This window comes from Pseudopipra pipra, chromosome 1 (assembly GCF_036250125.1).
Source record: "Pseudopipra pipra isolate bDixPip1 chromosome 1, bDixPip1.hap1, whole genome shotgun sequence".
NCBI classification, from domain to species: domain Eukaryota; kingdom Metazoa; phylum Chordata; class Aves; order Passeriformes; family Pipridae; genus Pseudopipra; species Pseudopipra pipra.
In genome coordinates, this window is record NC_087549.1 from 130450806 (window position 1) to 130465344 (window position 14539).

Consider the following 14539-nt stretch of genomic DNA (forward strand, 5'->3'; position numbering starts at 1 on the left):
ATTGCTCTCACAGACTGTCTTGCTGAAAATGAATCTGCACCAAGGAACAAATTTTACATCTGTTTCACAAAACCACATTTCTTAATTTCTCACTGCCTTTCTGACTCTTCTGGGTCACCCTAGGCCATCTCTGTGCCCTTTGACTCTCAGGATGAACCTGGCCCTGGCATTCAGCGAAGGAGATGGCAGATGCTACAGACAGGCTGAAGCATAGTACTAGTCCAACATTGTCACACTGATGCATTTTGTCAGTCCACAGGGATGATGCTCTAGAGTAACCTCCAGTAACTTCAGTGCAACATAGCTACTGATCTGCCATGAGGCTTCAACAGATATGTAGCTGTTGAAATCTAAATACTTCCTCTCCTCCTAACAAGTTTTAATGCTTCTGCTCCCCTATCAATTGCTGAATACAAAATCTGTCACTTCTTGTCTTAGCCATTTAGATTGCAAACACTTTGGGAAATCATCCTTTTCATCCCCACAAAGCATAGTCCAGTGGGATCCATTACAGACCTGAGACAGTAGTAGAATATAAACAACATTAGTTCGAATTTGTAAAGGTATCATAAGCACACACGTGTACACCACTGGAATGTATGCATTTACATATATATGTACATATACACACATTTATCTGTTTCAGTTACTTGTCCAGAATTTGAAATTTCATCCCGAAAATGAATCAAAGAAATAAGCCAGCTGAATAATATGTCAAATAACCCCCCCTCCCCAGTTCAATAAAGCACAAAGCTCTTTTACAATATAATTTCAGATAACAAAGTAACCCAGGCCTTCATGCAGAAATTTCAACCTTTTTTTAACTACAAAAATGTTAAATTTTGTTTAAAATTAAGGCTTCCTGTCTCTGGAAGTATCTCTAGAAAGCTTATTTTACAAAAACAAAAAAAAAACAAACAAACTGACCCATCTTTTTCTTCTACATCTCTGCCGCTATAGTCAAAGAAGATGTCTGAATCTTCAGCCAAAGCTCGCTCAATTACACGTATTGTCCGATCAAAAAATATCAGGAATTCTTCTGAATGGAGAACTTGTTGTTTCTCTTCTTCTGTCAGTTCTCTAGGAGGAGCTTGGAAAATGAAAAGATGTAGTTAAGAGTATGACATTTCACCCCTTTCCCAATGAATCAACATCTTCACTGGGTTTCTTTTGACATGAAAGCTTGCTGTAGCAATGTCAGAAGAAAAATCAAAGCTTTACACTTAAAATCATGACTAAGAAGTTTTTAATATATCTAAACATACTCCTATATAATCCCAGAATGTAGCATTTACATAGAAGAGATCCTATATCTTATATATTTATTATTCTGAAATGGAAAATACTTAAACCCCCCAAATTAAATAAACTCAGTGTTCCTATTTCAGGAAATGGCCGTGACTGACATTTAGGCAATACCTAACTGGAAAAAGCAGAACACTTATGTAACAGGGGACCTGTCAGTGAAGCCAAAGATAAAATAATCTTCTAAACTTATACTACAGTTCTTTGTATTAAAAGGGCTCACACAATTTCTCCCTTCACTTCTTCGAATTTCTCCTTGCTGTCACTGATAAATTCTGCCTTTGCAAAGCAATGAAGTAAATAACCAAAGATATTCTCTGAGGCAGCAAAATTGAAAGCAACCAGCCAAACACCAGTTTCTTCAAGGCAATGTTATTCCTTACAGAGGAATCCTAAGACCCAGAGCCACTAATGTTACTGAGCCATGGGCAAAGCTGCCCTGGGAGGGGTAGGTGCTGTTCTAGGCACTGGTCAGGATAGCCTGACCTCTACAAGATGAGGTTACTTCTTTACACATACACAGAGATGCTAAACCTTTACTTCCAAACTAACATTTCCAGTGTAGTCCTTCATTTGAAAAATACAATCTTTGTAGGATGTACCAATTCAACGTCTCCACCAGTTTAATGACCTGTTGGTAAACTACAACTCAAATGAGAGTGTCAGGGGAAAGGAAATTGGGATGCTGCTATTGCTACAGTCCAAATTTCTGTTCTCAATTACACTAACAGGGTAATATTGATATTGTGGCAATATTGCATATCAATTACGCCTTTGCCCACACGTGCTTTTAAATCATCATTTTCATTAAATTTCAAAACTACTTGTATTTCAAAAAATGCCATTAGTATCTTCACAGTTACACCAAACCAACCTTTCAATTAGTTTAAATTCTCAGCATGGAAAGATCTTTTGACATCATAAAAATTATGATAACATTGAATTTTGTTTCAAATTTATAATTAGGAACACAAACAACATATCATAACCAGATTTATTGCAAAATTACAGAAACTCGTACTTAGAGTTTAACTAGTGATCAAAGGTCTCCTGCATTTGGCTTTACACTACAGATTTGAGGTGTTTACTTGTGAAAACGACCTTGTGGTCTCCCTAGGACATATTGGATTAAAACACCAGCAGCCAAAAAGTGGAATTCAGCAGTTCAGAGAACACCCACTATACATCAAATTTTAACTCCCAGCCCTGTCATACATATCTCAATGTTTAATTAAACAATGAATGACACAGTTTAAAGCTGCAGCTTAAAGTTATTTTCCAGTTGTGGTGCCATGCTACACAGTTTCTTTCTCATTTTCCCATGCTTCATCCTAGATTCATATGCTCCAGTGCCCCAGTAGGATGCCACCACCAGCCCCCAGGGCACAAATGGGTGGAAAGGCACAACAGCAGGCAGGAGTACTGACATGGTCATCATTACTGCAGTACTCAGCCCACCCAGGTTTCAGTGTACCTGCTTTCAGAGTTGTGGTTTGGAGAGGCTTGCTATCACCACACTTAGGTTTGCCTCAAGTGGTCAAAGCGTTAGCTCTGAAAGACAAAATCTCTGCACTACACCTGAGCTAAATATAGAGGGTCAGAGAAATGCAAAAGATGGAGGAACAATTTGGCCCTCAGGAGACAGAGCAACTAAGAAGTTATAAGCTTTAGCCTTTGATGATCTCCCATGGCCTTGGCCCTGTGTCTCCTACCAGCAGGTTAGTGGTCCCTGTGGAGCTTCATGTATCCAGAGAATATCTATGTCCCCCTACATGGTCCCCCTGAACAGCAGAGCAACAATTACCAAGGCAGGAGCACAATTTGCCTCTAAGTGCTTTACACAGAAGTAAAGCTTGTGAAAAAAAAGAGTGACCAGCAAAAAGTACAGGTTGACCTATTGCAGCATCCACTAGAAATTGTCACTAAGGGAACTCATCTGGCAAAGAAACCTGTGATGAGGCAATATTCCATCATCACCCCAAAAGCATTGCTTTTCGAGAATCAAAGACAACAAACGTGACAATGCAGCAAAATGGCATAAAAGGGGGGAAAACAGCTGCAAAGGCAACTGGAAAACTCATTTTAAACTGCTCCAAATGGTAAAAATTATTTGTTAAATCAAATCCTCTCTACAGCTTGGAAATATAAATTTATTACTCAGCCATTTGCTGACTATAACTGCAAAGAAAATACAACCAAAAATCAATAGAAAGGGAAAAGACAAAAAATAAACAGTTTGGGAGCTGTGGAGTGCTCACAAGAAGTGGAGACAGATGATTGTAGTTCTACCTCAGCAAAATCTCCCTTGCAGTTAGCAACGATCTGTGGGAGGCCAGCAGTCTATTAAACCATCAGGAACACCTTGGCTGAAGTTTGTAGGGCATAAATCAGCTTACCTCATTCATCTGACTGACACACCAGATGCCCCCTGGCGATATTAAGCTTCATATTTTAACCTTATTTTCTTCTTTCATTCGGCTGCCTCTGAAGTTTTATTTGAGGCAATCTCTTCTTACAAGAATGTTAACATCATTACTTTTTCCAGAGTAAAACATTGCTGTAACTACTGTAAATACATGAAGTATAAGCAAAAAACACAAAACAGACAGGTTTTCAAATATGAAGGTTTTCTAACCATTTATCTTTCAGAGCCATTTCCATTTTCTCCTTGTTCCTTCTCCCTGTCCATTACCTTGAATAAAATAAAAAGAATCTATGTAATTTTCTGCAATTTTTCTTCCGATCTGTGAGCTTACAGTGACTTTGATCTCAGCTTTCAAGAGACACAGGCTCTCTTCAAGGAAAATTCTGGGAAACGTAAGTAGCTGATCAAAGTATTTTTTTGTTTTGTTTTGTCACAGAGACCTATGTGATGTGACAATATCTTCATAAATTCCCCGTAAGAATACAGCATTTGTCTTCAAATACCTAGTCTCCCTGGCACAAAACCCAAACCAACCACATCTAACCTTCTGTGTGCAACAAAGCCCAGCGCAATGTGGAGTTTACCACTGCAAAAAGTTACGTGCTTATTGCCTGGAGTGCAATGAAAGCTCCTGCAAAGGAAGACCCACACTTTGCTCTTGCTTCTGCACCATAGCTTCCTAATGAACTGTTGTGCCTGTGCTCTGATCCCATCCAGAGGAGTTGAACCCACCTGTGGCCCCTCACAGCTTGCAGCAGGAGGACCCGTGGTGCTCCCACCAAGTCCTGTCTAACAGGAGCATTGGGCATCCTGTCTGTCCATAAACCCACGGAGACACTGATGGGACCAAGTACCCATGAGCAGAGTGCTGTGTAGGTGGCTCTGAGGTTATGAGGTAACAACATATATCAAAGAAGCCTGGTGTTTATGCTAATGTATAATACAGTACAAAATCAAATGGATTTTGCAATTAAAATTAAATCACTGTGCAGTTATATATGCACAGAGGACACCACAGGGAAAGAAAATATGAAGTGTATCTGTAATGAAAGATATCTGTTTGAACAGAAAAGTCTAGAATATGTAACAATAATTGAACATGATGTGAAAACAACCAATTTATTCAAGACTTATTTACGAAAAATAGGAACATTTTATTATTTCACATGGTTTAACATGATCCTCAGAAGTAACATGTTCCACGTTGGGTCCTTTTTCCATAAATTTCTTTATACAAACCAGAAAAAAGTTGTTGTTAAAACATTTTCATGAGTTTTTAGGAACTAAGATAAAATTACTACAGACTTGTTCTTATTCTGCAGAAGCATATTTGTAGTAAATATAACATAAATAGTTGGGATCACAGTGAAAGATCAAATTCACAAATATTCAAATACCAGGATTCGAGTCTTCTTCCAAGAGAGTCAAAAAGACATTAAAAAAAAATCATATTTAAATAATTATAATAGACTATAAAAAAGATTCTCCTGGAATCTCAGCAATTCTAAAAACCTGACAAGAGAATTGAAGTCCATTGAAGAAAAGAAAAAAAAAAAAGAAAAATACCAAAAGGAATAAGTGAACAAAAGAAAGGGCAAACTAGTAAGAACAGTAAAGCAGGAAGCAGCCTTGTTATGAACCCAGAGATATAACAAGAGACAGAAGGAGATTAGTAAAACCCCTTTAAGAGATGTATTATTTCTTTCAGCATCTATTTAAATCCATGTAAACTTTAGATGTGCTGATGAATGAGGATGGCTGAAAGGTACAGGGTGAGAACCACAATGTGTGAAGAGGCTCCCAGCAGCTTCGAGTCCTTGCCTGCTGAGAGCTTGTTTTTCTTGTGCTTCACACTTTCATGTCAGGTTAGGTTTGATATATTCCATAACCAGCTTTGTGCCATATCATGGTTTCATATGTGTCATATCTTGGTTGTGTTGGCAAGCCCCCACATGGCATAACTGCTGAACACGTAAAAGAAGATTTCAAGGGGCATTTAGGGATTTTTTGATTCTGGAGATGCAGAACCTTAAATCTGGATCTGTGGCATGCAGGGCTGTTCCCATTGACTGTGCTTCTCCAGGAGCCATGCTGAGCACCATCCCTGAGCATGCCTGAGTTGGGCTGCAAGGATGGGTTGGCACACCTGAGCTTCCTTGGTGTCAGTGGCAGTGAAATCATCTGGTTCTTAAAAACCTCACCACAACCTGTCTGCTTTCCTGATACTGATGCCTGAGCTGTCGAGAGCTAAACCATCTCCACCATCATGGCCTGCTATGTGGACACCCGAGCACCATGTGTAAAGCCAGGGCAAGAGCAGGGCACAGCAAGTCTTTGGAGCTGCCAGTCCCAGCCTTCCCATCACACTCTTTCATGCAAGTTTCTGTGAATATACCTGTGGCTTCAGACAAATGCAGATTGAGGCCCAATTTCAAGACCCAGCGCATCCCATTGGTCATGTGGTTTCTACTGACACAAAGAGGAGCATTAGATGGAGCTCCAGAGCTCTCTGGTGGTAGAAAGCCCCATCCCACTTGATGCCACAGTTTGAGACCAGTGTCTTGTTTATGTGGTCAGGAGAGGCTGCGAACAGGCAGAGCCCATCCCAATTCACCATCAGGTATCCCACAATCAGTTCTTCCAAAAACAGTGGGGAGAACATGCACCTGAGAGACAGGTGACAACAGGCAGCCCCATGGAAGAAATACAAGGTGGCCCCAAGGCTTCATATGCTTCAAGTGGTCAGCCAGTCAGTTCTTCATTTCCCACTCCACTTTGGGGGGCACAAGCTGTACCTCTGCCCTTTGCATCTCCTTGGCAAGGAAGTTCTGCAAGAGGTGCCAGACAGGCTGCCTCATTGCAGCCACACTGTGTGCCTTATGGTGATGCTGAGACATGTCCAGAACTAGGGTCAGACCCTGCGAACACCCATGACTGCTGAATAATCCCACAAAACCCCATAGAGCAACTGTTGGGGGAGGGTAAGATGAGGAAATTAAGCATGCTATAAATATCTGTAGAATTAAATTGGCCTACCTATAAACCACAGAGAAAAAAAAAAATCACATTTCCTCTTAAAATACCATTATAAAAATAGAGGACCCCTGACCTGTTGGCTTGGAGAGAGGAAGACTCAACAGACTAGATCCAAGCTCTGTTTTTTATCTTAACCTATTTTTGAGTTTTATTCATGAAAAATTGTCTGTCTTTCCCTTCCTGCACTTCTCTCTCCCATGGATTTTTTCTTACACTTTTATAACTCAAAAAAAGCCATGCTGATTTTTTTTAATCTGTTAAAAAATGTGCTCCCTGAGCTGAAACCAAATTTCAGCCCAGAGCAAATTTTTACGGCTGGGTTATAAATCCCTGAAAAACAGGATTCATAATGGAAGTGCTGACACAGCCTTAACTACTATATAGCAGTGTGAATGGCGCCACTATAATATCTATTAGAGATTCTTTAAAAAGTTTGCAAAATATTGTCTTGCCTTGCAGAGAAAAAGAAGCCAGAGTACTTAATGCCAACATAAACATGCTTTTAACCCATTATGTGCTAATTTGCAGAAAAGCTATTAATTCTGAGTAGGCACACAGAGTGCAGCACCGACAGGAAATGTTCTTCTAAACTCCTGTTTGACTTGTAACATGGTTTTAATCACTTCCATGAAACACAAACGATGGCTTCAAACTCTGAATGTTGCTCAGAACATGAGAAGGGTGATTACAACAGAGAGGAAAATGGGATTTTGTAGTCAAGAGGGCTAAAGCCAACAGGGAGAGAAGGACACTGAACACTAAAAAAATGAGACTCCGTTCCGTGTCAGTTTGATTCACAGCATTTAATTCCTATCATCAGCATGCCACTATTTCATCCATCACAACACATACTGCAGGTCAAGTTCACTTTCTATCAGGCAGTGAGCATGTTTTCTTCTTCCTTGAACCCAGTCAAATGTTAGCACCTCACAAAGCTGGTTCTGCTAAAACAAGCTGTGCCTTATTTTTACAGCCTGCAGTTTGTGTGTCTGAGACGAGCGCTAAACCAGCCCAGCTGATCTTCCGCTCCTGGGGGGGTCTGCTAGGCAGGGAAGGGGAGCACTGCCCCCTGACTAAAACACAGCAAAGAAATTAAAGATTTTGGCAGTGGTGGTTAGTCAGCAAAGTACACAAGAGGTTAATTTGAAAGCCCACAAGAAAGTAAAATAAATCAGTTCAGGATTGTATTTTGATTTTTTCTTCTCTTCATGCAGGAGTTTGTGCTTTCTCCCCATGTATAAGTGTTAGTGCTACTTTTCTGTGGAAATAAATGGGTGTGGTATCAGCTGTAAGTTGAATACTGGAGGGACATTCAGTGACTCAGGACAGTGCTTGCACACCGAGTGCAGTGATAGCAGTTTTTAGGGCTTTGTGTTGTCACCAGTAAAAGAGACACTTTGTTAGGTCCAGTGACTGCTACAGGCTGTATGTGAGTTGACCCCACAGTTCTGGAAGGAAGTGTAATTTTAATGAAAAAGTAAGCTTTTCTATGTTGCCATGCTTCTTGCTCATGTCCTCAGTTCTGCCGTTGCAGACTTGTCTGCCTCCTGTTCCTGCTGTCGCCACTGCTCCCACTGCTCCCCTCTGCCCATGGCAGCAGTGGCTGGGGCCAGTGGGAGAAGTAGAAGGATGAGGAGCAGGAGGAATGAGTTTCTCCCTCCGTGTTTCTACAAGGACCTAATGAGCAATGAACACCACAGGATTTATGGCATGGGTGATTTCTATGATGTTCTTAAGAGGAAAGAAAGATCAATTTATAATCAAAACAGTGCAGCTGATTCTGCAACTCACTTCAGTGTGTGAGGATAGCAAATGTGGGCACTGTATACTGGATTCAGGTTTGTTTGGACACTGATAAAAGGATACCAGTCTCCCCTGAATGAGAAAGAAGCATCCACTGTTGTATTCACAGTTAAAGATTTCATGGGCTTCTCTGTAAAATTACTACATATTTTTCTCCTAGTGAGATTATCTTGTGAAAAACAAAACTAGGTTGCAGAATCATCTTGTTAATGACAACCATAGCAAGAAGGGACATAGGCCCTACCTGAAGAAGTAAGTTACACAGCAGTCCTGGCAATATAGAGGTAAGAAATGCTGGAGAAGAAACCCATTTCCTTTCACCCCAGAGCTGCTGCTGTTTCAGCTCTTTTCCCCACTCCACACAGGAGTGAGCACTGACTGTTGAAGGCATTGACACAGTAGAATAGACAATACTCTAGTATCCTAGATGAGGAAGACATTTCACATCCTTCTAATTTGAAAGCTAGGACAGGTCCAAGAGAAGGAAAAGAGACACCATGCATACCTACCATATCCAGTGCTGACATGCATGACTTTGGCAAGTGTCTCTTGTCTGCACCAGAATCAAGAAGTAACCTGAATTTTTGTCTCTTGTAACCCTGGAGAGTGTCTCAGTGCACAGTAATGGACAGAAGGCCTGGATCTGCCTGGCTTCAGGTGTTTTTTTAAGTTCCCTTGAAGCAGTTCCCACAAAAAGTTTTGGTTTTGACAGTCAACATTTTTCCAATGAAATGGTTTTCTGCTGGAAGATTCCTGACTACCAAGAGGTTCAAGTTTGTCACTCTCAAGCAGGCAGTTATGGACTCTAAGTACCTTTGAAGACCAACCAACTTTATAGAGCTACTGGAATACCTGGCATTTGCATTTTAAATCTTTCATGTGAGCAGGGTATTTGAGCCAGAGAAAAAAGTAGCATCAGTCCTGGGATCCAAGAATCTCTACTTTGTTCCCAGATTATAAGGACATGTAGCTTCTTCTAAACAGCTGAAGTCTTGTGCCTTTCACAAGCTTCTCAGGCCTACCAGCTGGGTCACTGGGATACAATTTTCTGCTTTATGCCACTCATGGTTTTGAATCAATAAAACTGGCGACTGTTCAGATTTTAGTATTCTCAATAATGGAAACTACCTATGAGAGTAACTACTGGCAGGACCCAGTCCTTTATACATCTAGCAATATCCTTTTCATTTTTTAAAGTACCTTCTTTCACTTCCTGCTTCTGGTCCTGACTTTCCATCTCCAAGTCATCCTGTGCTTTTGGCTCCACCATCTCTTCGTCATCTTCATCCTCTACAAAAAAAAGAAAAAAAAGATTGAAAGATTGTGAGATTCTCCTCCTTAAGGGGCCTGGAAATTGTATGTCTTCTTTACAATTATAAACTGGTAATAAACCCAGGTAAAGCAAAGTGCACAATACATGGAACATCTACATTTATGCTCAGAGTGACACTCTCAGGCATTTGCCCCCAGAGTGCAAGATACTCTGCTAGCACAGGGCACCTACCACTTCTGCTCCCTGTAGCAACTTCCCATCTCAGATGTCAGCTGAATATCTCCCTGACCTCGGAGATGACTTCTTGGATGGCATAAGGACAGATACAATCATATTTCAGCCTGGCAGCTATTCCATGGTTGGGACACCTGCTATCCAGACACCTAATTTCCAATTCAATTCTCACAAGATTAATTTGTCTTTTGACCTACAGGAAGAGGTTAAATAGAAATCTGACCTCAGGTCAGATGCCACTAGCAAGAAAACAAGCATGGTACAGTTTTGAAAAGTCATCACCATCAACTGGGGGAACACAGCAACCAAAGTGGCATTTGCAGCTTAAGAACCATTCTTGCATTAATATGAATTTAATGAACACTAAAATTTGACACATGTCAGTTACTACTGCCAGATGTTTTAATGACCTTTCCTGACCTATGCAAATGTCTCTCTCCCTTCCCCTCTCTCCCCACACTCACATGTTCTCATTTTATTCAGGAGGGCAAATCATTCACTCCTTGATATTAGTCTGAGGTTAGAAGGGTTCTGATTGTCCAGACCAAAACATAAGCAGAGCTAGAAAGACAGTGATACACCAAAATGGCTCAAAATCTACTTAGCTCTCATTACTTGCTCCCAGCTATAGCAATGTGATCTATTCTCCTGTGCCCAAAGCTGGAACACAACCTACTCACACTCTTGAGAGGGTAGACACCCCCAGCTTTCTAGATTCAGTGAGCTAGGAGGACTGAAAATAGACCTGGTCCTAAAAGTATTTGACAATTAGGGGTAAATCCGTGGGCTATGGAGGAATTATTTTGGAGCGATTTTGGAGCTTGACATACCACTAAGGCATAGCAAGCACAGTGCCCTGTGTTGGTCCATGGCATGAGAGAACACATGTTGTCCTGGCCCTGGGGCATTTAGCTGTCAGGAAAAACACTGCAGTTCCTCCAGGGCTTTCTGAGCAACCTACCTGTCACCACACATGGTGCTTCTCCAGGCACACTCCCTGCTCTAACCTGCCGTGTTATCGTGGCCTTGAAGCAAACAGGGGGAAACAACTCCAACTACTTAGCTACTGGCACCTTCTCCTGCAAAGGCTGGCTGCAATCATTCCTGGCTTCTTGAGGAGATGGTGGTGCTGACAGGTTGAATTCAGCAAACAGGAACATGCAGTTGTGTTTTGTTTTCAACAACGTAATAGGCACCATGCTATTCCCACCACATTGCCTACCCAAGGACTTCTCTCCCAGAAGCCCTCAGGGGACATGTAAGCTGGTGTCTTGGCTAGAGAGCATGGCTAAGCCACATACTGTAAGGAAGTGTCTCATCATGGACAGACATGCTTTTCCCTCTTGGAAAAATGATGAAATCTTGGCATAAGATCTGCCATCGCTCCCCCTACTGCTAGTGACTGCAGTGAGGAGAAAGGGAAAGCTCATCTTTCTAGTCACCAGGGATAATCACGTGCTCCACAGGTTGGGAAGGAAGGAGGAATCCAGTATGGATGAGGAGGCATTTCCAGAATTAAAAGCACTAGTAATGAATGCTACTCCTTTATCAGGGATTTTTCAGATCACGAAACTTGAAGTGTCAGAAAGGCAGGGCGCTCACGATGCCTCCCTTTGATGCCTTCCCTGACCATACATTTCCCTAGGTACCCTACATAGAAGGGCTATAGAGAAAAGCTTTTAGAGAGCAAGGCAGGGTGTTCCAGTTTGGCAGGGTAAACACATTGCTCTGTCCGCTGGCTGAAAGACAGATAACATCCGACTCAGTCAGCAGAGAGTCAGCGAGAGGAGCTCTCCTGCTGTACACACACAGGACGGGTAAAAAAAGGTCCTTGTGCCATCGGTCTGCAATGCTAGTGGAGATGGGGATGTATGAAAGACAGAGGCACTCCCAGCCTCAAAGAACATATGAGAAGTGTGAGAAGACAGAAGAGCGATGGCACGGCAGCGAGTGAATACTCTGCTAACCTCAAGTACATATCCATGCACAGATAGGATTGCAACGGTGTACTCATATATGCATACAGACACGCTTATGGCAGAAACTAATGAAGCCAACTCCCAGAAGAGTTTTGTGAGTCTTGCATTACAAGTTTTCATTCCCTAAAGCACCAGCTCTTGGAGCCAGCTGTTTACATATGGATTTCAGCTTCCATTTTTAACGTGTTTCCAACCTGTCAGCTTGTGCATGGAAGTTTCAGAAGGTGGAGGGTCAAGAAAATATGCAGGCAGCAAAGAAAACCTAAAACAATATTTAATTGAAAGTACTGTGATTTTAAAGGCTTCGTGCTGTGCTTTTAAATGCCTCAAGTGTTATTTGGTAATGCATAGGGACAATGTAGCAAATGTAGAACTTGAGATTTAGTAGCAGATTTTCAGATTGAAGTGAAGCAAATTTATCCCTGTCCCCTAGAAGTTCTTGGTCCCCCTGACTTTGGGTGTCAAAGTAGTTGCCTGCCTGTAGCCCATTCCTGCTTCTAAAGCAGAATAGGGATGAATGGCTGAGGCACAGCTGGAGCAGGGGGTGTATCAATACTTCAGCACCTATTAAGATAGATCTTCTTTATTTCCCTTCCTTCCTCTTCTGGGAAAAATCAAAACCAAGTTTCCCAAGAGTTCTCTAGATTTAATTGCAGCAGGAACAATCAGTAAAGGTTATTAAAACACATGCCCTGCCTTTTTCCAAGAGCACACACATCAATAAATTAGTTTTACTGAGAAGGCAGCGCAAGAGTTTTTAGAAGATTAGGCATAATTCAGATGTCCTTATTTATTTACAGAGAAATGTATACACATACACAGAGAAACTCAGCTAAAAGAATGACAGGGTTGTGAGCCAAATGCTAAAATGTTAGCAAATGCCAGAATTTGGATTGCCTGGGCACGATTAACTCCTTTCCCCTCCCCACATGTAGGCATGATGACATAATTCTGGAATTTCCTCCCTCTTGAGTGGTTGGCTTCATTTTCTGGGTGCTCAACAAGAGACACCTGGGGCCTGAAATGCAGAAGTGCTGAGAGCTGAAGTCAACTGGCCCTGTGCTTTGGGGGAAGAAAGTGCTAGGGAAATTCCACACATGTGAAGGATCCCACAGCTCCCTCTTTCAGCTTTCACTGAAAGTTGTCATTCTGACATTTTTGTCCTTTCTCCCCCTGTGCTTAAGTACTTTTGCATGATGGCAATAATATTGTAAAGCAAAGAGAATTCTCATCCTGTATAGATGTATTGCAGAGATAAGTTCATCAGGATTTGGGAGATATTAAGACGCTGTCGTGGAAGCAACAGAGAAACAAAACCTTGGAAGGGGATTAATGTTTTTTGTGTGTTCAGCGTAATACTTGGATCATGTGCACTAACATGAAATCTGAGGCCAGAGCACTGAATGGAATAAGATAAAACCAGAAAGGTTAAAAGCTGCCTCCTATTGACTGGCTGAAGCAAGAATCTGTTAAGGAAAAAAACCTACATGTTATCATGTAATTAAAATTGTGTCACCATACATATTCAAAAGGGCTAATTAAGGATGCCCAGGAAACCTGAATTCTGGACTATCCAATGTTTCTTGTCTTTGCAACCTGAATGTTTATTTGCCATATATTTTATATATATATTGCACACTACTTAATGCCAGTGTATGCATACTTAAACATGTTCGTATTACATACATTTGCTATTGCGCCTAAGAATGGTTATGCATTTGTACATTTGACTGCACATACACCTACATTACAGAATAATGGGAAGTTCTTCAGCCTTCATTTTCCTGTGTATTATTTACATGTGACAAAGATAGCATTTATTGTACATTTACTACAGAATCTGCGAGCATCAACATAGTTGTTTGTTTCCACGTGTGCCCACTCAGATTGGATCTGCCATTGCAGTAATCGTCCAGGGAGATGAAGAAACTTGTGTAGTTCCTGAACACATATAGCCTTTTCCTATTTAAGAGCATATCTGATATTGGGAAACTTAGAAAAACAATTTTTAGCTGCTTACATCACAGTAGTAGGAGTCTTCTAGGGACATTTAGCAAACAGAGAGATGCTACCAGCACCAGTAATGTTATGCTCCGCTCAGAAGAGAACAGGGTGCAACATTATCAGAACTCAGATATCTATTAAAGGAACCACATGAAAAAGAGCTAGTAATGAAGAAGTGTATAGCAGCTGTGCAACACTTCTCCTTTGTAGATCTAAAAGGACTTTGCAAGGAGGCCAGTTTAGATGTGCCCATTTACCACACAGAAGCTGACAGATAGACGCACTCACTGTAGATCACTCAGTAGCAGCTGAGGGAAGAAAAGAAAGTGGGCTTCAGAGTTTCAGCCGAGAGTCCTGCCCACTAAGGTCACCCTGCCTTTTACTGTAAATAAACAAATCCTCAGTGGAAATTATCATTAAATGCTTAGGTTAACAGCCTTTGTCTACTGAAGCTGGTAGAGCCATATGCGGGATTAATAT

The 14539-nt window shown here is 41.3% G+C and overlaps 1 protein-coding gene across 8 annotated transcripts in view; it reads right to left on the minus strand.

The window, feature by feature from the left end:
* Positions 1–14539, minus strand: part of DYNC1I1 (dynein cytoplasmic 1 intermediate chain 1) — a 188105-nt gene that overhangs the window by 73018 nt on the left and 100548 nt on the right. For all 8 annotated transcript variants that reach the window (XM_064677031.1, XM_064677047.1, XM_064677039.1 and 5 more), the window contains 2 exons: positions 9770–9859; positions 928–1090 (listed from right to left, as the gene is read on the minus strand). In XM_064677031.1, coding sequence (XP_064533101.1) covers positions 928–1090; positions 9770–9859 — 253 coding nt within the window. The remainder of the gene's footprint in view (positions 1–927; positions 1091–9769; positions 9860–14539) is intronic.